The sequence below is a fragment of the Martes martes genome, assembly GCF_963455335.1.
Source record: "Martes martes genome assembly, chromosome: 16".
NCBI lineage: Eukaryota > Metazoa > Chordata > Mammalia > Carnivora > Mustelidae > Martes > Martes martes.
Window position 1 is genome coordinate 19307481 of NC_137904.1, and position 25200 is coordinate 19332680.

Genomic DNA, 25200 nt, shown 5'->3' on the forward strand with positions numbered 1-25200 from the left:
TGACCTAAGGCAAGAGAATCAAGGTCACATCTCAGCTCCAGACTGACAATGAGTGTTGTGTGCCTTTCTTTTCTCTGTGGAAAAGCTTTGGGACAAACGACATGCCTACCCTTCAAAACCCATGGTAGGGAGAGGACATCTGAAATTATATCATTGGTCCCAGGCTTACAAAGCAATGCAATCAGGCAGATAGAGAATCAGCCACAGAACCACGGAAGCCCATAAGAGGAAGATGTAGTGTGCCCGGGGAAGGGGGGGGGGCCCGCGGGGGAGGGGGACTTCTAGGGTTTCCTTAGGAATGGGTAAAAATCCTCCAACCGACAGACGAGGAACTCAAGTCTAACAAAGCCTAACATCTCCCACTGAACCATGGAGGGGGCCTGACCTTGACCTAGGCTGAATAATGTCCCTGTCCAAAAGATGCTCTTGTCTCTGTCCTCAGAATCTATGAATATGTGATGTCACACGGCAGCAAAGGGGAAATAGGTCGCAGCTGGGGATTAAGTTTGCTCAATCAGCAGACCCTGAGACCTGAAGAGGAGCCTAGACTATACAGGTGTGTCCAATTTAATCAAGAGTCCTTATAACTAGGAAGCCAAAGAGAGAGAAGCAGAGAGACAGCAATGGTAGAAGGACTTGGCCAATGTCGCTGCCTTTGAAGACAAGGGAGCAGAGCCCTGTCAACACCTTGATTTTAGCCAGTGAGACTTCTCACCTCCAACATTTTGACAATAAATCTGTGTTGTCTTAAGCCACCCAATTTGTGGTTTTTGTTTCAGCAGCTGGAAGAAACCAGTACAGACCTCCTGACGGTAATGGTCCGATAAGACTTGACCGAAGGGAGGAACTCTGACACTCTAGCACCATGCCTCTGACTCGGTAACCTCTCTCCGCTCCCCAAAACTGAACTGCTCTGTGGCACATATTCAGTCTGGAGTGAACTTTTATCTTGTTATTTTGATACCTGCTTGGAACCTCTTTGCTGACCTCCAAGAAACCAGGTGTGAATTTCACTGGGCCTGGGACTCATGCAGCAAGAAGAAAGGCTGTCCAAACAGGTGGCAGAGAACCAGTCATGCAAAGAAGCCTGGGGCACTGCCTGTCCATGGCAACTCAGGCTGGTCTGACGACCTGAGATGCTGCCAGCCCTTGGACTCTGGGTCCCTGCGTCAGCCTTGCTCTCTGGGTGACAAGGCCCAACCCTGACACTTACTAGATCCTCCTAGCATTGGAAGACCCACCTTCCTGCTCCCCAAATTGGACTGTGGTTCTTTTTTTTTTTTTTTCTTGGACTATGGTTCTTAACCTACTTTCTGATTCACTATTTTGGTGTCTAAAGGATTGACTGGGGCAGACACCAAGATCCATTACCTCATGGGTAAGTGACAGAGACAGCATCATGTCAGGATTTCCTGCCTTTGTGAGCTTACCCAGGCTGTCTTTATCTCTATGCCCAAGCAGGGAACACTGGACTCCTTAGTGGAGGTCATGTCCCATCTTGGGTCACTCTCAGAGGTAGCTTCTGGGGCTTCTGCCTCCCTGTAGGCATCACACCCTCAAAGAGGAGCAATCATATCTTCCCACTTCCACAAGGGCCACCAAACATGAGGAGACAGATAAATAAGTCATAGCTCCTGCCTCCTGTCTCGCATGGCCTAACTCTCCAACCCAAAGAAGGACTTCCCCAAACTCCATCTGGACAGGGAGTCATAGGGAGATCCAGTTGGACTCCCAGAATCATCCTGAGCCCCACCGCATCTCTGGGGTAAGATGCAACTCAGGTCTCCTCTGAGCCCAGGCCACCCACCAGGACCAGCCCATGGGAAGGGAGAGCTCTAGAAACAGCAGCAGGACTTCTGGCAGAGGTCAGCCGCCAGGGAGGATATGAGGAAAATAGTCACCGGAGAGAACACGTCCCTCCCAATGATATTCAAATGAATCTTTTAACATCATGTTGGTCAAAAGAAGCCTAGGTGAGGGCAAACTGGGGCTAGGCCACCAGCTGGTGATCCTGGAAGAAGCAACCCAGCCCTTCCACCTTCCTTCTCCCTCCTCCCACTTCCCGCCTCCTGCCCTCTCTTTGCCTCTTCTCCCCTCCGCACTTCCTCTTTCCTTTCTCCTTAGTCCCCCTCTTTTCCTCTTCTACAACAGATGACACCACACAGCCATCCACCCCTCACTCCTGGCTTTCCTTGCCAACCAGCCATCATATTAACATCTGACATTTCAGAAACTTCTCTATCTTGCAGACAAATCAAATCAGCTCAGCCCACCTCATTTGCTAACAAACCCAATTCACTCCTGAAACAGGCTTGATTTCCACGTATAACCAAGCCAGAGGCTCTAGAGGCTCCCTCCATGAAGGAGACCCTGCCAACCCAACCTCCTGCTAAGGGCACGGCAGTCCCCCTCCAGAGGACTGTGTCACTCCCACTGAGGGGCCGAGTTCACAGAGGACACCGCTCTCCACCAAGGAGCTAACCACTATGTTACAAAGCTGAAATAATTTAGCAAAATAATAATAATAGTGTCTCTGCCCTCAAAGATATGCCATTTTTTTCCTAGTCTTCTACCTCATCTTTAAAGGACTCTTCTGGAAATTAATATCTTTTACAGAGAGGAAACCTTTAACTAAACTTCAGCAACTCCTTCTGAGCTACTTGATTTTTTTTTCCCTCACTGGTTAAACACAAGTAAAATCAAATTTATTTATTACAAAAGAGCACAAAGAGTGAGATCCCATGTATTCACATCACTATCTGTGTGGATGATGCCAAGATGTCTGGACACTTAGCAAATGGTAAGGAAGAATATGTCTGGATGGCAGAAGTACTATTAGGGCTTTCTTCCTACTTCCTTTGTACTTTACAATTGCTCAAATTTTTTATAATAAGCACGTATCATTTTATTAAAAATAGTTTGGCTTTCGCTGCTTGTCATTTACTTGCGAAAAGCTCTTATGGAAATTCTCCAAGAAAATACGGGGTTGTCTGTCCAGTGCCACCGTCGAAAGGCTGGATTGATCCCTGCAGGTTCATCATCATCTGTTATGAGCATTATTAAGCACTGACCACTCAGTATTTATAAAGCACCTACTCTGGGCCCCTAATGTACCAGGCTCCATGGCAGCAAGAACACACTCTGCCCCCTCAGGACAGAGCTGGGGCTGCCCTGAGCCAGTCTCTCCCGGCCCCGCCCCCAGAACACCCGCCCCCATCACACTTGAATGACCTCCAACCACACAGTGGCAGAGCTTCTGGGCCTCACAAGCTCCCATCGGGAGATCCCAAAGAGGGCAACCCACACCCTATTGCAGGCTAAATGACAGCCCCCCAGAAGATATTCTGGCACCCAGGAACCTGTGACTGTCACCTTATTTGGAAACAAAGGTCTTTGCAGAGGTAATTAACTTAAGGATCTCAAGATGAAATCACCCTAGACTACCCAGGTGGGCCCTGAATCAAATGGCGAGTGTCCCTATAAAAGACTCCGCAGAGCGGAGACAGCCACGGAGAAGAGAAGGCCATGTGAAGACAGGCCCCAAGCCAAGGGAACACCTGGAACTACCCGATGCTAGAAGAAGCATGGTTCCCCCGCCCCTCATGCCCCTGGAGGGAGCACAGCCCTACCAGCACCTTGAGGGCAGACTTTTCGCCTCCAGCACCACAAAAGAGTCCGTTTCTGTTGTTTCCTGCCACCGAGCTTGTCGGGCGTTGCTACAGCAGCCCCAAGTGAGGGCCTGAAACTCCAGCTCCACCCTCTGTGAGGAACAGAGAATGATCCAGGGGTCCAGCAAGGGAAGCCAAAAGGAGGCGGACACATGAGGTACCTACTTGGACTCATAACTGTGCGGGTAGTATCTCTTCAGGAACAAAAAAAAAAAACCACCATCCAGTGCCACCCCCCAGCACCAGACACACTGGGCTGTAGTGTCAGGTGAAGGACACACAGGCATGCGAGCGGGCGAGGAGGGCGGCGCATGGCATCTGGTAGGACCCCGTCCCCGGCCACTCTCTGTGAGGACGTATCTACAGCAGCTACAAGAAGGGGATTACCATTGAAACCTCCCACAAGTATTTAGCTCACTGCCCATGATAATAACCACTAGTATCCATCGCATGCCAACATATATAACACGCGCACGGGTGCTATGAAGCCCTCGCTCACCCACTTCCTTCTGTAATCCTCCCAGCAACCCTGGGAGCCCCTGGGGGTGCTCAGTCTACAACTGAGGGAACCGAAGTTCATAGATCACCGAACTGTACAATGTCACACAGTTCCTAAATTCCAGGCCCAGGGCTCTGTCCTGCACATTCATCACAGGAGTCAGGACCCAAAATAAGCAGGGATGTCAATGAGGCAGGCTCTAAGTTGGGGGCAGGATAGCTGGTCAAGCCCTCAAAGGTGGCATGACTAGGGCTGGAGCAGGGAAGGGAGAACCCCCAAGGAGATTCTAGAATGCCAGCTGCATTAGCAGGGCACGAGACCTGTCCAGAAGTAGAGGCTCATTTTAATATTAGCCGCAGGCAAAAGGAATTAAGGAGGACACTCCCAAAAGGGACAGACAGATCATGAAAGGCATTCCAAAGCCAACCCTGGGCTCTCCAAGGCCCTGAAATGCCCAGGTCTATACTTAGTCCAATCCCAAAATCCTTCATGCAGATGCTGGCCTTGCAGGGTCTTGGTGCCACTATAGGAACATGATCCAGGGGGATGCTCCCTCCCTGAAGGCCCCTCCCCCAGAGGCAGGACCCTTGGTTTGGGCCTTTTTCCAATACCCTCACGGTCGCCTACATGTCAGGCAGGGTTTGGCGTCTGACACAGGGCTCAGGTGGGACCAATCATACAAAATACAATTTCAGTTTCATCCATCAGACCTGGAGAGGCACCTCAACCACGGGCACCAAGCAGGGCAAGAAATGAGGAGAAACTACACTAACAACAGAAAAATTGTTAGATTTCCTTCTAGACTTTTTCTCTAAGCATCGCTATCCTATGGAGAAATCATAACGACTAACATCTCTGCAGCACATGCTACAGGCCCCTGTTCTAAATGATCAACACAGAGCATCTCAATCAGCCCCCATTACAACCACACGAGGCACGTTCTATGTCTCTTATCCTACCAGTGACGAAACTGAGGCACAGAGAAGTTACACAGTGAGGAAGTGTTAAAACCGAAAGCCCAGGCAGACAGGCTCCTGAAACTGTGCTCTTAACTATGACTCAATACTGTTTCACATTTTTTGAGAAAAAACACCAAAGGGGTCCAAGTCCAGGTCAAAGGAATGCGATCAGCCTCCACAGTGGGGGAGACCATGGGGCCTGGCAGAAGGAAGGGCAGAATGGGCTGGAGAATCAAAGAGGGCAAGAGGGCTCCCGAAGAAAGCATTCTGGAAGCCTAGCCGTTCCCCACACACATGGGAGAGAAGAAACAAGGCCCAAGTGGTCCACGTGGCTAAGCCAAGGCCTGTGGCTTAGGCTTCAGTTGGCAATGTCTAGGAAGTAGGGCTCCCCTCTGATGCCTCCAGCTCAGAAACTAAGGATCCCAAGGCTACATGGGAGCAGACCAGGGACTCTCCTCTGTGCTGGTGGATCCCAGTTCCCTGGATAGAAGCCCTGACTACATGTTTCTCAAGGGTAAAAACCACATCATCATTGTCAAAATTATCATCACTATGAGGAGCACCCAGCTGGCTCAGTCAGCGAAGTCCATGACTCTTGATCTTAGGGCTGCAGGTTTGAGCCCCATGTCAGGTGTAGAGATTACTTAAAAACAAAATATTTTTAAAATTATCATTTATTATCACAACGAATTATTAACCACCTACTATGCATTAGGGACTCTGCTAGCTACTTCCTGGGTTACCTCATTACTCCTCACACCCCCTCCTCCAGGTCAGGCAGCTGCTGTCCCTGTACTACAGGTGAAGAAATTAGGGGTCAGGGAGATCAAGTAACGTGCTCAGATGATTCATACCCAGGACTGTGGAGTAGAGCTTAAGAGAGCACAGTCTCCAGAGTCACACAGACAGACTTGAGCCCAAATCCGGGCTCCACACTCACCAGCTGGGGGGACCTTGAGCAAATAATTTAACCCCTTCTGACAATCTCAGTCAGAGCTGCCAGAAGTGAGCCATCTCAAATGTCAACTCCAAATGACTGGCGGTGGGGGCCTGCAGTGCTTTGGGGGCAGGGGTTCTGAGACCACATCCGAAGTCAAGGGAGGGAGCGCTGTGATCCATTATTGACCTCCACCATGGGACAGGAGGGTGGAATCACGTCTGGGCCATCCCCCACCTAGAAGAACACCGTGGCTCACAGAAATACCCACACGAACTCACTTCTATGGCCAGGGCACTTCTGACTAAAGCACCAAAGCAACTCACAGCCTTTGCAGTGACCAGACAGCTACATGGGAATAAATGGACCTGGATTCCTCTGTCCGCCATATGCAACTAAATCAAAGTGGATCGTAGACCCACAGCTAAAACTATAAAGCCTCTAGAAAAAAACATGGAAGGAATCCTTGTGACTTGGAGTGAGCATGGACCTCTTAGGACAGAGAAGGCAATAGATGTAAAATGAAAAATTAGACATCAACCAAACTAAAGCTTCTTGCTCATGAAAGACATTGTTAAGAAAAGGATGAAGTAGGGGCCCTGGGTGGCTCAGTCATTAAGCGTCTGCCTTCGGCTCAGGTCATGATACAGGGTCCTGGGATCAAGGCCCGCATCAGGCTCCCTGTTTAGCAGGGAGCCTGCTTCTCCCTCTCCCATTCCCCCTGCTTGTGTTCCCTCTCTTGCTGTGTCTCTGTCAAAAGAGACGCTATTTTATATCAAGAAGACGCTATTTTAAAGGGGAAGGAGGGGCAAGAGAACTATAAAATGGTCAACAAGCATGTAAGGAACTGCTCAACATCATTAGTCATCAGAAAAATGCCAGTGAAAACCACCATGAAATGCCCCTCCAGGCCCACTCAAGTGGCTAAAAGGACACAGACTGACAAGGGCAAGTGTTGGCAAGGCTGTGGAGCCATCAACCTTCTCACACCATTGCGGGCAGCAGTGGGAAACGGTACAGCCATGTGGCGACCGGCAGTTTCATATAAAGTTAAAATTCACCTACCCATTGACCCAGAAGTTTCACTCTAGATATTTACCTAGGCAAAATGAAATCACATCTCCAAAAGACAAAAACATCGACACAAAACAAATCAGACTGTTCCCAGTATTTGGCTAGTCATTACAGCCAAAACTGGAAATAACCCAAATGTCCCTCAACAGGAGAATGAACCAATTGCGGTGTATTCACCCACTGGCAACAGAGAGGCACAAGCTACTAACCCACTCAGCAGCATGGGCAAATCCCACACATGTTATGCCAAGCTGGACACAAAGGAATATATACTACATGACTCCTTTCAAATTAAATTCTAGAACAGGCAAAGCAAATTAAGTGTGGGGGAAAAAAAACACAGAGCACTAGCGGTTTCTGTGGCAGGGGCAGTGCAGGTGGGGGTGAAGTTGATTAGAAAAGGACACAGTGGAACATTCTGGGGAGACAGAAATGTCCTACACCTGAATCAGAGTAGGGTCACATGAATGAACCCATTAATGAAGGCGTACAGTTAAGACTTATGCATGTGAATGTAACTGAATTTTTTAAAAAGCAGTTACACCTGAGGTGATTTGCAAGAAGTATAAGCTAGTTGGCCTGGAAGCATGAACAAAATCAGGAAAGATACATACATGTGCAGATATGCACGCATGAGGGGCAGTTTCATGCAGGGGCTGCACACGTAGACATCGCCATGTTCTTAAAGCCTCCCAGGTGCATCCCCACAGACCCAGATCCAGGCAAGGCCTCCCTCATGTCTGCACTGTCCTCGAGCTCCTGGGTAGTAGCTCCTAAGGGGATGACATCTGGACAGGAGACATAAATGAGGGTCTTCGTGGAGACCAGGGACGGCCCTCCCAGGGCCCACAGAGTATCACCAAAAGAACCTGTGCAGTGGGGGTAACGCGGGAACAAATATTTTTCCTCACTTTCATGTCGCCCTCCAGGGCTTTCTTGAAGAGGGGGAACCAAACCTTCCTGCTATGTCCTTGAGCCCTTCCTGCCCCAAGAAGGCCCCCAACATCCTTCTCACAAACAATTCCTCACCTCATCCACACAGAATTGGAAGATCTCAGGGAGGCTGACATAACCTCTACTCAACCCTGACGGAAGGGGGCAGCCTCCCTTCCCAGAACCGACAGAAGAGAGGAGGCTGGAACTAGCAACAAACTGGAGAGCTGGCATCAGGCCTGAGGATAAGCTACAAGCTGGAAAGGAAAGTCCAGCCCCGCCCCCGGGGTAAGAGAGGCTGATGGGCAACTGGTGAGCCTGGGAGGGTGGGAGGAGGAGACCGGCACAGCTTGGCCCAAAGGGAATGAAGAAGGTGCAGAGAACAAGCTCCTCAGACTCCATTTTCTTCCCTAGCATCTGGAGACTTATATACCTGCTTGACCTACCCCTGAGGGTTTCAAGGGCATGAGTGAGTCATGGAGAGCAGAGTACCAAAGGGACACTGAAGGAACAAGACGTACTGCTCATTCCTACAGCAAGAACCCCCAGCCCCATTACCTTCCTCTGGAAAGAAATCTGAGAGGGATTGCCCTCAGACTCTCACAAAGGGGGATGGGGAAGGTCTCAGGGGAGCTGCCCTCAGAACAAAGGGGGATAGAGAAGGTCTCAGAGGAGCTGCCCTCAGGCTCTCACAAAGGGAGATGGAGAAGGTCCAAGAGGGAGCTGCCCTCAGACTCACACAAGAGAAGATGGAGTAGATTGAGCAAGGGTCGTCTCCCAACTGACCAAGCCACCACGGGCCTGGTGGGGATCCAGAGACAAATATGACAGTCCAGGTCAAGGTCAGAATAAGTCCAAGCACTGTCACCTTCAACAAAATGCCCTGCACACTCAGTGTGAGCTGGGAAAGAATCGGGAGGGTCAACCCCAACCCCTTCACTTCACAAGGCCCAGAAAGGTTGTTGTCTCCGGTCAGTCCCAGGGGTTAGCCCACCCCTGCGCTTGCCATCAGGGCCCTTCTGCCCACCCCACCCTGCCTCCCCAGGAAGCCATCCTCACTCCCCTCCACCCCACTGAGAAGCCACATGACACATTTGAGCTTGTCACATGCTGAGCCATATGGTTTCTTCTGCTCAGTTAAGGCCCCCTGCAGACAGCAGGCTCTTTGAGGGGTGAGGACTGTGGCCTCAGTTCGACCCCACAGAGCCCAGTGCAATGCCGGGCACACACAGGCAGCCCTTTCTAAATGCTTATTGATCCATCTGGGCATGAAAACCAGATCATAAAAAATGCGGACCTGGAAACAATCCACAGCATTCCCAAGGAGACAGTCCCAAACCCCTTTCCCAGCCCACCCTGCACCATCCACAGTGTGAGTTCTGGCTGGAACTGGGCTCTCATTCAGCCCATCTGCTTAGCATCTCTTTGGTTGCTTTTTCTCAGTTTCATATTAGAAAAAAAAAAAAAAAATCCCCCTGAACAACACAAACAGCAGAGAGGCGGGGGAGGAGAAGCAAAGACCAGTACCATCAGGTGCTCAGTAGGGGCAGAAGCCCAGGTTGAGGAGTTCTCCGGGGGGCTGCAGACTCCCTCTGCTCCCGCAGTCCCTTTCTGGTGGGAGAAGCAACCAGAGGAGGGGCTGTTCTGGCTGTGAGAGGTGGGATGGGAGGAGCACTTTACCAAAACTGGTTGGGTGTAAGAATTTAACTTACTGTATTGACCGAAGGGGGAGTACCACTATCTTCAGGAGGACCTTAGGTGAGTCCAATTTCCCATCCAATTTATCTATAAAAGAAATTACTCATCCCTCCCTGACATTCTATGACTCCCAAGCTAATTCACCCAAGGGGGAGGCCTGCCAGCGCTGCCCCAAGCCTGCACTGCCCCCACTGCCCAGATGCTGAGGGTACAGGAGGGCCATGCTGCAGAACCCCCAAGGCCAGAGACCCTGGAGAGAGGCTAGCTTCTACCCTGGATGTCTCAGACATCGGTGTGCACTAATAACCTGGGGAGCTCGGGAGCTCGGCAAAGCAGAGGCCTGAGCCTGACATCGCCAGTGGAAGCCCAGGTCCACGTAGGTAGAAACCCCCCCACCCACGACAGATGAGGAAAGGGGGAGTTTTAGTCCGCATCTTAACACAAGGCTGGGGGCTTAATTCAGAAAAGTATTACCCGGAGACAGAGGGTCTGTCTGCCAGGATATGAGATTCAAACAAAACCAGAGAAGTAGAAGACCAGTCACAGGTTCCTCGCACCCGGATGTCCCAGACAGTCCGTGTGCCAAAAACATCCACCAGCAGAGAACAGGAGAGTCACTGCCCTTGAGGAGCTCAGTGCAGGGTGGTGTCGAATGGTCAGCAACAGGGCTTGGGAAGTACAATCACGAAAGGGACGCTCCCTCTGTGATGAGCGGGCTGGCAGGAGGACTGTGGTTTTAACTGTATGAGTCAGTATGCTTTGCCAAAGGACAACAAAATAAGCTAGTCACAGACAGCCTCTTAACCAATGCCACAGGCTAAGTCTTTGCCACAGAACAAGCCCACATAACAGTCATCAAGAGACCCCTAAGTCCAGGTACACCCACACCCACACACTGACCCCCCAACCCCAAGCACAGAAGGGTCCCAACCCCAGTGTGAGCCTCCCGGGTGACCTGTCATATCTTCCTCTGAGTCCTCAGCTCTGACCTTGGCCTTGAGACTTTGGACAGGAAAGCCACCCCAATAGGTTGGGGTGCTCTGCTCGGAGCCTGCCTGGAGTTCCAGTCAGGCCAGCCTTACCCCCAGCAACCCGTCAGGCCCTGTACCGGCCAGAATAGAGTAGGCTTGCACACCCAGGGCGAGTCATAAATAATGTTTTGAATGAATCACTATACTAACTAACAATCTCTTACTTATGCTCCGGATTCCTGATCAGCACCCCTCCCTCTTGTATCCACGCACCCTCGTGGCTCCCTTCTTCCAACATTTCCACTCACTCCTCAGCCCACCCCTGTCTGCTGTCCAAACCTCCCTCCCCAGAACTGTCCCAAGTCACGGCCAGGCCACACGTGCTCCCCTATATCTGGCCTCTCTGGCCCGCTGACACAGCTGTCCATTCCTCCTTCATAGAACACTCCTCCCACCCAGTCTCCAGCATTCTCCACATTAGCCTTTGCTGGGAGAGTCCCCCAGGGCGCCACCCCAGGAATCTCTCCTCTTCTCACCCCACACTCTCCCTGGAGCACTCACTGGCCCCGGCCCAGCCCTCCACCCCAAGCTTTAATGTCCCCCTCTAGAAGAATGGCTCCAGATTACCACCTCCAGTCCAGACCCTCTTCTGAGTCTGGCCCCCAAACACTAAGCATTTGTGTCTCAAACATGGGCAATGCAGCACTTACACCTTCAGCCCTCATCCTCCCTCGGGGGTCCCCCATCTCAGAGAGCAGCTTCACCATTTACCAGTTGTTCCAAACCCGGGGTCACTCTTGCCACCTCTCTCTCCCCAAATCCTCCTATCTCATTAATCTACCTCCTGGGAAATCAGAGATCTGACCACTTCCAAACAACCCCACAGAACCCTCAGAGTCAGGCCACCATCGTCTCCTCCCCACCCCTGCACCAGACTCCCTCAGTGACCTCCCAACCCCTCCTCCACTTCCCTCTGCTTCTCCTACAAACTCTCCACCCAAGAGCCAGGGTGATTTTCCGAAAGTCCCATCCTCTGGCTACTGCTCAGACAAAAATCTTCAATGACATCAATGTCCTTAGTCAGGATAAAGCCCAAAATCTTTAACAAAACTTCTAAGGGTCGGGGCGCCTGAGTGGCTCAGTGGGTTAAAGCCTCTGCCTTCGGCTCAGGTCATGATCCCAGGGTCCTGGGATTGAGCCCCACATCGGGCTCTCTGCTCAGCGGGGAGCCTGCCTCCCTTCCTCTCTCTCTGCCTGCCTCTCTGCCTACTTGTGATCTCTGTCAAATAAATGAATAAAATCTTTAAAAAAAAAAAAAAAACTTCTAAGGGTCTAGGTGGAAGGGATGGGCAGAGTGGGTGAAGGGGAGTAGGAGGCACGGGCTTCTAGTTCTGGAATGACTAAGTCACGGGGATGAAAGGCCCAGCGTCAGGAATATAGTCAATGGTGCTATGACAGAATTGTGAGGGGACAGATGGGAGCCACACTTGTGGTGAGCAGAGCCTAATGTGCACACTTGTCGGATCACTATGTTGTACACCAGAAACTAATGCAACATTGTGTCTACTATACTTCCACATAAAAAATGTGCTCAGATTAAATTTTTAAAAATAAAAAAGAAAAGAAAACTTCTATGGGTCTGCCTCTTTGTCCCTAACTGTGGGTGCTCTGGCCCTTCCGGTTTCCCGTTCTGCCCACGCAGCTGCCTCTCTCCTGCTCCGGAGGGCTCACGGAGCCTGCAGTGCACGTCTGTGTACCCATCCCAAGATTCTGCACTCCTAAGATGCTCCCACATGATGCAGGCCCTGCTGGTCCCTTGGCCTCGCATGGAGCAGCAAGCATCTAGAACAGTCTCCTCCATCCTGACAGCACCTTTGCCAAACAAAGTCCTACTCAACTCCCAGGACTCAGCTTCCATGTCATTTCCTATGAAGTCCTGCCTGACCCTCTCCAAGGTTCGGCTCGATTCACACACACACACACACACACACACACACACCCCTTACATAGCCCCTGAGCTAGGCTCTACTTCTCCTCTGGAACGTTCATCACACCTAACTGTCCATCCTTCATCTTCAAATTAGTTTTTCAACTTTCACCTCCCCTTCCCCAACTAGATGACAAGCTCCAGAAGGGCAGGGACCATGATGCCTTGTTCACTGGGCCTGGCACATGGCAAGCACCTGTGGTAGAAAGCTGTTTGGTCTTGTCCGCCCTGCCTCCAGCCCCCCATCTTCTTCTAATGACCCTTCAATGTTCCTTTCAAAAACCACCCCTCTCCCACTCTTGGTCCTCTGGGCTTAGATAACAGGCGTGAGACCCAGGTCTGGCCGATCAGAGCCCCCACCCCTCTGGCCGCACTGATTGCTTCAGAACTGGACAGGTGACCTACACCAGGCCCTCCAGCTTCCTCCCTGGGAGTTTTGCTAGAAGTACCGTGGGAAAGAGACTCTTCTTTCCACTGAAGTTACTCAGCAGGTAGGAGCTACTGTCACCATCTTGCCACCACGGAGACAGAGTTTCACAAAGAAAAAAACCAACACAGAAGACAGATGGAATGAGACAAATCTCATAGATGCGGCCATGCCTAGAGTCCATATTTGCCATCACAAAGCAATAAATTCTGTTTTATGCTTAAGCCAAAGTGAGTTATGTTTCCATCACTTGTAACCAAGAGTCCTGACTAACACAACACTCAAGCAAGTACTGGGTGTTGAATGAATTAAATGAGCATGTGAGTAAGGGAAGCCTGCCAAGAGAACTCAGTGACTACTCCTTGGAAACTTCCAGGTTTCTTCCTGCAAACTTCCGCCACCCAGAAGCACAGTGACAAGCATCCCACAACCAACTTTGCAGACCAAGGGGCTGAAATTGAGAATGGTGACGTGTTTGTCAGCGTCACCCTGGACAAACAAAGCCCCCAGCACTTGGCTCGGATGCCTGCACTGGGATTAGGCTAATGGAGGTGCTCTGCCTTTCAGTGCCCATGGGTACCCCACCAGGAGGAAGGCAGATCTATCCACAGTCAGCCCTGTACCCCACCAACTCCTGAACTCCTAATTCAACCAGGGCAGGCTCTGGCTGTCATTCTATGACATTCCCCCTTGATGCATATCATACAGCTCTCCACGTGGTGGGCATTCAGTATGGGATGATAACAGAAAGGGGGCTTTTATCTATTTCCTTTGGGGGGGTCATTTTCCAACAGATCAGGTTAGGGGAGCGGGGGTACAACAAAGACCAAGAGGAGAGAGAGACGTAATTATTTCCCTATGAGTCCTCTCACAGCAAAGCTCTAGGACAGAGATGGAGGGCGGACTAGATGTCCCCTCAGATGACTCAGGAAGCAAGTCCTCAGACTTGTTCAGAGCTAGTCCTCACCTGGCCAACTGTGAGAAGGAGGGAGGGTGGGAAGGACCATCATGCACTGCTGCTTAGGTGGGAATACTGGCTGAGCTAAAGTTCTCCCTGTGACCATCCTGTCAGGGAGACTGAGAGCTGAAGGGAGACGGGCATGGTGCGGGGAGGTACAATGCCTCAGCTCCTCTCCAGGAATGAGCAGTCAGGGCCGGGATTCTGGGAGGTGGTCTCCCAGGAAAGAGACTTGTGAATAAAGTACTAATAGGAAAGAATTATTGACCCCCAGAAGCTCCAGAGTAACTCTCCCACAGGGATTGGGGTGACAGGACCACCCCAGGAGGGCCAGTCAGAGGCAGGTAGGCCACCATGCAAATGCCACCCAAGTCCTAGGAAGGTGCCACCCCACAGACCCGCCTTCCACAGCCCCGCCACCAGGCAGCCCTCCTGGGCAGTAGCCCCCTAAGACACCAGGCTACAATCCCTTCTAGGCCTTTTGGCTAAGATCAAGTGAAGACACCAGGTTGCACTCATTCCTGCCTGGACCCCACAGCTCCCCAAGGCCTCCTTCAGCCCCTGACACCCCCAAGTCTCAGTCATAGTTCCTCCCGCACTGGTGAGCTCAGGTAGACACTGCCTCCTGAGGTTGTCAGGGCACTCCATGGCACCCACTGGACGGCAGCAGCTGGGCCTGGACCAAAGGGACAGCTACCTCCCTCCCCACTTACCAACTCTAACTAAGCCTCTTACCTTCATAGTGGGAGGTGCCGTGAGAGGAGGGGACAGCGGCCGGTCTGGGAAGGTCACATCCGAGCTATTGGCCAGCTCCTGCTTCCTGTGAAGAGGCCACAGAACACAGAAGAGGTGAGTGAGGGCCCGCCTGAGCCATTTCCTCTCTCTGCCAACAGGAGCCGGGCATGGGGACCCGGTCTAATACACACCGTGCAAAACTAGACTTGGGTGCGTTCTCTACTGGAATGTGGTAAACTTTTGTTTTGTTTTGTTTTGTTTTGTTTTGTTTTGTTTTGTTTTGTTTTGTTTTAAAACCTAACACAGCCCAGGGGTGCCTGGGCAGCTCAGCAGATTAAGTGTCTGCCTTCAGCTCAGGTCATGATCCCAGGGTCCTGGGATGGAGTCCCATGTGGGGAAATCCCTGCTCAGCAGGGAGTCTGCTTCCCCCTCTCCCTCTGCCCCACCCCCTGCTGGTGCACTCGCACGCGCGTGCTCTCTCTCTCTCAAATAAATAAATAAAACTTAAAAAAAAAAAAAAAAAACCTAGCACAGTCCAGTGTAGACAGAATATACCTTTATTTTTATTTTTTTAAGATTTTAGTTATTAATTGAGAGAAAGAAAGAGAACGAAATGGGGAGGCAGAGGGAGAAGCAGACTCCCTGCTAAGCAGGAAGCCCAATGCGGGGTTTGATACCAGGACCCTGGGATTATGACCCGAGCTGAAGACAGATTCCCAACCAACTGTGCCACCCAGGCGCCCCTATTTTATTATTTAGTTATTTATTTGAGAGAGAGAGAGAGAGCACACATGCGTGCACACGTGTGAGCAGGAGGAGGAGCCAAGAAAGAAGAGAATCTCAAGCAGACTCCCTGCTGAGTGCAGAGCCAGACCTGGGGCTCGATCTCACAACCCTGAGATCATGACCCAAGCCGAAATCAAGAGTAGGAGGCTTAACCTACTGAGCCCCCTAGGGCTATTCCCTGTGTGGTCCCTGCACCAGCCACATCAGCATCACCTGGGAACCCGTGAGAAATGCAAATTCTCAGGTGCACACCAAGATCTCCAGCAATGGGGTCTGGGAATCTGGGTTTACAATCCCTCTGATATACACTGCAGTTTGAGAACTGCTGCTCTAGACATATAAGACCCACAACACCTAAGGCCTCAGACAAACGGACAAACATTAAAAGGCATCAAAATAAATGTAGCCATTTTACCGCAATGACATACTAGAAAATAATTAGGCCCTGAAACTGTAGCAGTTACCGTTTATCTTCAAGTATTTTCATTTGCCAAAATTACAGTGGTTAATAAAATGCACCTATACATTTGATAGATGTATTCAAAAGACATTTGAATTCAGGACCAAAGAAAGAGAGACAGAACAGGAGTATAAATGTCCTCTTTGCCCCTATGACTGTGTGCACGCGTGTACACACACACACACACACACACACCATGGCCAGAGAGCTGACCTTGGGAGGATGGGGCTGCCTGCTGTGTGAGCTGCAGGTAGAACTTATTTTAGTCCATGTGGGCTAGGACCATGGAGAAGTAGCTCAACAGAGTTCTGTCACCATGACAACATGACAGCAACAAGTTCACTGCTCTCACATATTCCCCACTTTCCATCTGGCCCTTGCTGGTGACCAAGGAGCGCTAGTTTCCAGTCCAATCACCAAGCAGGATGCTGGCAGGGAGATAAGGCTCTGGAGCACTGGTTATGCAACAGGGCCAGCTGGACAGTACCTGGGGGGGGCCCCAGACAAGGCGCTCTGGAGTCCTGGACATGCCCTGGCTGTCTCCTGGGACAGCATGGAGAGGCGAGGGTAACAGTGTTAAGAGCCCAAGACCAGGCTGAGCCGCCAAGGCTTCCAACTTTGCAACTGTTTACTTTTCCAGAGCCCCAACTGAAGCGGAGACGGTCTGATACCTGGGTCCCACGTCGATGTCCAAAGGACCCCCATTGCCACCTCAAGGGAATGCTTCTGTACTTTCCAGCCCACATCTTGCCAACAGGGAGGACAGCCCCAAACCCAGCCCTCCTTCATGAGAGAACCCCACCCTCCCTACAGAGCCCTGCCCTCTGCATTTCTAGAAGAAGCCCTTGCACGAGAGACAGGCACCACCCCAGGCTGGGTTTACAATCCCTTAGCCCACAGGGCAGCCTGACCTGAAAGAAAACCAGGCCAGGTGCTGCCAGGCCTATCTACCCCGACATGACTCTCGCCTAGCCCTGCAGCAGGCCATGCCTCATTGTCCTTTAGGCAACCAGGTAAGGAGGCTGCGTGAACATCTGACTTCGTACAGGATCCACATGACCCCCATTAACCTCGACCTGCCAGACTCCCTTTCTGATCCTCCATCTGTCTTCCTCTTCATGTCTTTCTGGACCTAGGTCTCACTCTGAGGGGGTGGGCAGAGGAGAAGGAAGGTGCCCCCCTCCAGATCCAGACTATTACTGGCACAAGAACCAGCAGAGCCACAACTCAACACGTGTAGATGTGCACACACTCACACACAAAGGAACGAACGAGGCTTCTTCTACCTCTTAGTCAGGAGCCACCAATTCCCCTTCCATTTCTGGCCTTGGGCCAGTACGGGGTCCAGCCCAGCTGCTCTGGCCCCCACCTGCCCGTGGACCCCACCAACCTGGATCCTGGCACAGGCTTGCCCCCTCTAGCCACTATGCCGTCTCCCATGCAGCTACGGCTCCTCCTCAAAGCGTCCAGCCCCTGGAGAGCCAGGATGAAGGAAAAGGAGGGGCAGAAGGATGAGCAGGGACCAGGGTACCAGCCTCAGGTCCCCTGAGGTGAGGATGGATGAGGGCAGTCCCTCACCCCCCAGGGGCCAGGAGCCAAGAAGGAAGAAGCATGCAGGGAGGGGGCAGGAGGCATGCCCCCTGCCCAAAGTCTACAGGAGGAGGCTGTGGCACACTCGCCTGACTGCAGTCCGGGCTCTCCAGAGACATCAGTCCTAGAGGAGGGCAATGTTGGCAGGTTTTTACCATCCCTGGTCTAGGGACACTCATTTACAGAGTCATGCTGTCTGCTTCTCCCCATAAGGTGCAAGATGTCCACTCCCATGGGCCCAAAGCAGATGTGATCATTACCCAAGGCCCCTGAGTCTCAGGCAAAGGGCCACCGCACCAAACCCCTCCTGGGCTTCCGCTTCCCTGCACCAGCCTGTTTTCCCTGGAGGCTGGCATAAGCTCCTGGGACCACTATCCAGGGAGCAGTGAGGACAATTCAGTGAAGGCATGAGGTGTTTTCCAGCCAGAAGGATTCCCTGAATGGTGTCTGGAGCCTGGAAGGTGCCAGAGCAGGAATGAGCACCAGTAGCTAGCAGCTTCATGCCTGTTCCAGGGCTCTGTCCAAGACTCTGGATGGGATGCCAGCATGGACAGAAGGCAAGATTGTGGCCCTCAAAGAGAGCAGAACTCAGAGTACACAGAGGCCCTTGGTCACAAACCTACCCCGCCCTGGTATAGCGATGGCTTCAAATGGCACCTGTGGGAGGGGACAGGACACACTGCTCCATCCCCATTCTCACCTCCTAGATGCCAAAGCTGCCTGTTATGGGTTGAATTTGTGTCCCCCAAAAATATATGCTGAGGTCCTAACCTCTAGGACCCGTGAATGTCCTTATTAGGAGATGTGACCAAGAGGTCATTAGGATGGTTCCTTAATTCAATTTGACTGGTGTCCCTACAAGAGGCAAAGGCGGCCGTGTGAAGCCACAGACATGCAGGGAGAACGCCAGGTGACAACAGAGGCAGAGACCAAAGTGACGTCAAGGGTGACCAGCCCCCGCTGGGAACTTCAAGACTCAAGGAAGGCATCTACCCCAGAGCCTTCAGGACGAACAGGTCCTCCTCACACCTTGGTCTTGGACTTCTAGCCTCTAGAACAGAGACAACAAACGTCTAGTTGTTTTGAGGCAGTGTCCTTACTATTATTTGTAACAACTTTCTTATGAACCACAGTGATCTTGACACGGTCACAGAACTGAGTCCAAAACTGCCTTTCCAACCAAGCCAGCCAAATGCTCACACACAGCTCCTATGATGTGGGGTCCCAGACCCACACAGAGACCCACAGGAGGAGGGAAAAAGGGGAACGAAGAGAAAGCAGAAGAGGGAGGAGGAAGCTCATACACTGTGCTCAGAGAAATGTGGCAAACGTAGACACAAGTGGTCAGGGGCCTCCTCCAGCCTCTGGGGGTCGTGGGGGTGCCTCCCACTCAGCATCTCTCTGCCCCAAACCACGTGGCACTGAGATTCTCTGCTCTGGGATTCCTTCCCTAGAAGCATGGACAAACCTGGGGCAGCTGGAGTGGGTCTAGCTGCCTTCAGCCAAATGCAGGTCTCAAGAGGAAATGATCAAGGAGCCTGTCGTGGAAGCTGCAAAAGTCAGGGGAGGGCTCACCCAGATGGGACTGTTCATCCCCCCACATGAGGGCCCTACTTACAGCACCCAGGCCATCTAGCTCCTTCCATCCAGACTCAGATTGAGACCCTAGACCCAGACCCTCTGAGGTCATCTCCCCACCACTTCTATGAATGTGCCCCACACTAGGGATCAAGAGACTCCCGGGTTCCAGTCTGCCTCTATGTGCTACCCCACTGTGAGCCCTTGGGCAAGTAACCTCACCTCTCTGTGTCCCACTTCCTTCATCTGCCAAGATGGAGGCAATGATGTTCTGAGGAATTAAATGTAATGGCTATGAAATAAAACATAAGGTCCTACACAAATACAGATCATTATTACTATTATCATCTTTATTGTTACTGTAACCCCTAAAATGATGATCTAATGTCCAAGTGGAGAGAGAGAAGCAAGGAAGGGTCCAGCACTGTTTAATGTCTTTGAAAACATTTCTGGCATTTCAAAAGAGCACCCGTTCTAGTCCCAGCGATCCATTCTCAGGATCATAACGATCGGTTAATAATCAAAAGGAAAAATACCCACCTCTCAGCAATGGCTCTGGGGCCAGCTTGAAGGCCTCCTTCTGGCAGAAAGTTCTCCCAAACCTACAAACTCCCTCTGTTTCCATCTCTCACCCCACCGGGTCCCCGGCCACCTAGCCATTTCTGACTCTGCTTTCTCTGGCTTCCAAAGAGCCACGCTAGAGGAATGCAGACCATTGGCCTCTGTACAGAGCTTCCTGGGAAAACCAAACCAAAAGGAATGAGACATACCATTCACAACAGCCAAAGGTGGAAATGACCTAGTAATGAACAGAGAAACACAAAATGTGGTCTAGCCACAGGATGGAATAATATTCAGCCATAAAACGGAACAAAGTACTGACAGGCTACAGTGTGAATGCACCTCGAAAACATGATGCTACAGGAAAGAAGCCAGACATAAAAGGCCCCATACGGTGTGATCTTATTCACAGGAAATGCCCAGAACAGGCAAATCCAGAGACAGAAAGTAGACTGGTGGTTGCCAGGGGCTGGTGGGGAGTAGGGAGGAATGGGGAGTGGCAGCTAATAGGTTCAGGGCTTCTTTCTGAGGGGATAAAAATATTCTGGAACTACACAGGTGATGGAGGCACAACTGTGAAAATACGAACCAGCACTGAATCATACACTTTAAAGGGTGAATTTTATGGTGTGTAAATTATAACTCAGTTGTTAAAAAGGAGGAAGAGAGAAGGAGCTGAAAGGGCTCTATATCTGTCATTTCTGCTGCTTATTTTCTGCGCTGGCTGCCTTCTGGTGCCCCCAGGGCCCCAGGCTGCGTGCAAGTTCTGGCTTTGAGACTACGGTTCAGCCGCCAACGAGGGCTCCCTTACTACCCGCACCTGCAAGGTCTTCCGTCTCCACTCCCAGCACTCAGAAGTACCTGCACTGTCATTTACTTGGAGAGATCGTCTGAGTCCTAACTTTTCCTATTTCCCCATCCTATATAGCTAACTAGAGCATAAACAATAGGGATAACATAAAAAGCCTATGGGAAATTAGCACAAGAAGCAGACACGCTAAGAAGAAAGAAGAATTAGCAGCCAGAATTAGCTTAAGGACTGACAAGCTGAACCTCAAAGTCTTTCTGCTTTCTCTGCTTTCTCATCTGCAGAATGGGCAGGTTAACTCCCACCAACTATTCCCCGAGCAGGACTCAGAAAATTGGGCTCAACTCCTTGATGACTAGTGTCTTAGATGGTTTTTATGGTCGCAAACAATTATGTGGTCCCTGGGCAAGGCAGGCCAGGGGGAGGGATGAGCAGAGGGGGAAGGCAGGGTACAGGTCCATGTCCAGGGGAGTCTGCCTTGTTGTCTACAGAGACCCCAGGCCCTGTGGCACAATCATGTAGCCCTCACCCTAGCAGCCGGCCATCCTGGGGCATCCCTGCGGCTGGAAACATATTCGAGAAGTTCTGTCCAGGCTTGGCAGGACATCCTGGCAGCAGGCTGGATGGAGGAGAGGGCCGGGCAAGTGGGCAGCACGTACAGTGGATCAAAAGCACTGGCTTTATGGTTCAACAGGCCTGGATTTGAATTCTAGCCCTACCCCAATTAGCTATGTGACCCTGGTCGGGTCACTTCACCTCTGTGCCCCTCAGCTTCCTCATCTGTAAAATGGTATAATTACAGCCCCCTTCCCGGTGGCCTGAATAAGGCCTACAAGGCACTCAGCTCAGGGCCTTGTTTCAGAAGACCTGGTCACCACCGCTCTGTTGCCAAGGCTGCCATCAAAGCGGGGGAGGAATGGGCATGGAGGAGAGGGCTAAGGCAGAAAGCCAAAGGGTGGAGGAGAGGGGCAGGAGCAGCTTCAGATCTGGGGAAACTCAAATGCCCATATACTCTGGACTCTAAGCCTGGGAGGCAGGGACAGGAGGGCCCAGCCACTGTGTGGGCCAGGTCCTCAGCACACACACAGGGCCTAACTGCAAGCCCCAAAGGGATAGACACAGATGTGAGGGGGTTAATGTCCATCCTGTGCTGAGGCAGATGTGGAAAGGGAGAAGAGGGCCCAGCGGAGCTGGCAGGGTAGCAGACGGACAGAAGGGAGCACAGGATTTGGGAATGAGAGATTGTAGCAGGTAGAGAAATGCCCCCCCTGAAGAGCCCCTTAGGAAGGAGCGCTCCTGCTCACCTGGCAGCATCTGGCAGGGTTGACTTTGCTGTCATGTCCCACCCCTGTGTGCACTCCTGATTCCTAGGGATTTGGAACCCAACCCTGGACCACTGATGACTCAAAACTCTCCAGAGATGCAAAATGGCTACTCCCACCCCCACCACGCCCACCACTTCCTGGGATTCATGGACACAGACCAGCAGCCCTGGGAGAAACCATCAGAAGCCATTCAACAGTGGCACCTGGGTGGCTCAGTAGGTTAAGTCTCTGCCTTTGGCTCAGGTCATGATCCCAGGGTCCTGGGATCGAGCCGCACATCAGGCTCTCTGCTCAGCAGGGAGCTTGCTCCCTGCCCACCCCCCCGCCTGCCTCTCTGCCTACTCGTGATCTCTCTGTCATAAATAAATAAAATCTTTAAAAAAGAAGAAGAAGAAGAAGAAGAAGAAGAAGCAGCAGCAGCAGCAGCCATTCAACAACCTAATGCCACAGACAAGGACACCAAGGCCCACAGAGGTAATGGAAGACGCCCAAGTCCCCCATGCCAGGCTGTCTCCTGGTCTCCAGAGGGTGCAGTTCCAAATCACCAAACCTTAGTACATGAAAAGTGAGCAGGTCGCATCTCAGGAAGAACTGGTCAGGAAGTATAGCTGGTCTATGCACACACATTGATAAAGCATGAGTGTTGGGGCACCCGGCTGGTTCAGTCAGTAAAGCATGTGACTCCTGATCTCAGGGTTGTGAGTTCAAGTCCTGTGTTGGGCAGAGAGCTTATTTAAAAAAAAAAAAAAAAGGCCTGAGTGTCAGGGGTCCATAGGGTCTATGGGCCCCCCGATAAGGGATGAATCGACAGCACAAGCCAGGGCTGCACAAGAGGTAAACAGGCCACACCCTGGGCAATGAGACGGGGCTCCCTGTGGGACCAAGGAGAAGTCTGGCGATAGTTCGTGCCTGTAGCTTTAAAGAATATACTGGCTTCTCTCTGGCTGTGCTGGGTGAGGGTAGCACTGCCCTTTCTTGGAGGACCATGAATCCCTAAACTGGGCCAGGGGAAGGAGGAAGGCAGGCACCAAACAGGAGGGTTACCCAGCCCTGGAGACCCAGCCACAGTCCCTGGTTCAAGACAACCGAGTCTCCTTCACTATTACATCTCAGAGCCAATGGACCACCCCACACAGGCACATCTCCATGTTCCTGGGAAAAGCCTTACCAAACAGACAACTTTTAGAACTGATGCCACATGGCTCCCATATGAGTAAGAGCAGACCCTGAGGGGTCTGGTATGAGCCTGTGAGTCACAGAATCAGAAATCTGAGTGCTGGGCTTCAACTCCCCAGACGCCCCACTCCAATCCCATTGCCCTCTCCCGTCACACCTGTCCTGTGTGCCACAGCAGAGGCAGAGAAGGGAGGACACCAGCCAGCACCTTCTCATGTTCCTGAAGCTTGAGTTCTTGGAGATCCAGGGTGGGCTGTGTATTGGTTACCAAGGGCAGTAATATCAGTACTATTTACAAGCACCCAAGAAGACAATCCAGGCCAGAGAAGTGAAAATGCAGACATGGTCCTGAAGGCACAGTGCACCCACATAAAAGACCCACTTGCCAAATACCAACTGTGGGTTATACAGAATAAAGGGCCATGGGACACGGGGAAGGGAAGGCCAGGTCTCCCTGGGAGATCAGCTCAGGTATCACAGAAGAGATCACAGCTGATCTAGATCTTGAGGGCAAGGCCAACACCTACCCAGGAGGGGAAAAAACGGGGAATGGCAAAGCAGCAGAGACATGGAGGAATGAAAGCAAAGAGCACCGAGTCAGACCATCCAGTGTCACCAAAGCAGAGGAAACATTTTCCTAGCTTTAGCAGGCCCTCAAAAGAAATAGTAAAAACCCCCAGTCCCCAGGTTTACCATGGACCAGGGCTGTTGGAAGCCTGGCTCACCAAAGACTCATGACAGCCCTTTGCAGCAAATATTATTAACCCCATTTTACAGAAGGGGAAACTGAGACTTGGAGAGGTTGGGTGACTTGTCCCAGTTCCCACAGCCGGAAGGCAGCAGAGCAAAGCCTGGACCTGGAGCAGTCCAGCTCCATAGTGCACTGACGGTGGGAAAAACCGGGGCTCACTGGAGAAGAACATCCGCATCACGCTTTCCCAGGGTCGGGCGCGTACGTCACCAGGTCAAGCTACTGGATCACAAGGGGAGAATTCGAGAGATAAGCGATACCATAAAATGAAACAATATTAGAATAATTGGGATCCCAGAAGAAAAAGAAAGAGAGAGGGGGGCAGAAGCTATATTGGAGCAAATTATAGCAGAGAACTTCCCTTAATCAGGAAAGGAAACAGGCATCAAAATCCAGGAGGCACAGAGAAACCCCTCAAAATCAACAAAAATACGTCAAGCAGTCATCAAAAATGTCCCAACAAACAAAAGCCCAAGACCAGATGGTTTCCCAGAGGTATTCTATAGAACATTTGAAGAATAATTAATAATGGGGCACCTGGGTGGCTCAGTCATTAAGCAGCTGCCTTCAGCTCAGGTCATGATCCCAGGGTCCTGGGATCAAGCCCCATGTTAGGCTCCCTGCTCAGCGGAAAGCCTACTTCTCCCTCTCCCTGTGCTTGCCACTCTGCCTACTTGTGCTCTCTTCCTCTCTGACAAACAAATAAATAAAATCTTTTTTTAAAAAGTCTCATAGGGTGCCTGGGTGGCTCAGTGGGTTAAAGCCTCTGCCTTCAGCTCAGGTCATGATCCCAGGGTCCTGGGATCGAGTCCCGCGTCAGGCTCTCTGCTCGGCAGGGAACCTGCTTCCTTCTCTGCCTGCTTCTCTCTCTGCCTACTTGTGATCTCTGTCGGTCAAATAAATAAATAAAATCTTTAAAAACAAAAAAAAATAAAAATATTAAAAAGTCTCATATTTGAGACTTCTAAAAAAAAATTAATACCTATTCTCCTGAAACTGTTCCAAAAAATAGAAATGGAAGGAAAACTCCAAACTCATTTTATTAGGCCAGCATTACCTTGATCCCTAAACCAGACAATACCCCACCAAAATGGAGAATTACAGACCAATATCCCTGATGAATATGGATGTAAAAATTCTCACCAAAATACTAGCTAATAGGATTTAACAGTACATTAAAAGGATTATTCACCACGACCAAGTGGGACTTATTCCTGGGCTGCAAGGTTGGTTCAACATCTGCAAATCAATGAATGTAATATAATACATTAATAAAAGAAAGAAGAAGAACCATTTTATACTCTCAGCAGATACAGAAA

General features: G+C 51.1%; 1 protein-coding gene across 1 annotated transcript in view; it reads right to left on the reverse strand.

Annotated features, from left to right (window-relative positions):
* RAP1GAP2 (RAP1 GTPase activating protein 2) overlaps nucleotides 1–25200 on the reverse strand; it is a gene marked incomplete at both ends in the record, with an annotated part of 215472 nt that overhangs the window by 84170 nt on the left and 106102 nt on the right. The window contains 1 exon segment of the mRNA XM_080827395.1: nucleotides 14847–14931. Within this exon segment, the coding sequence (XP_080683521.1) occupies nucleotides 14847–14931 (85 nt within the window).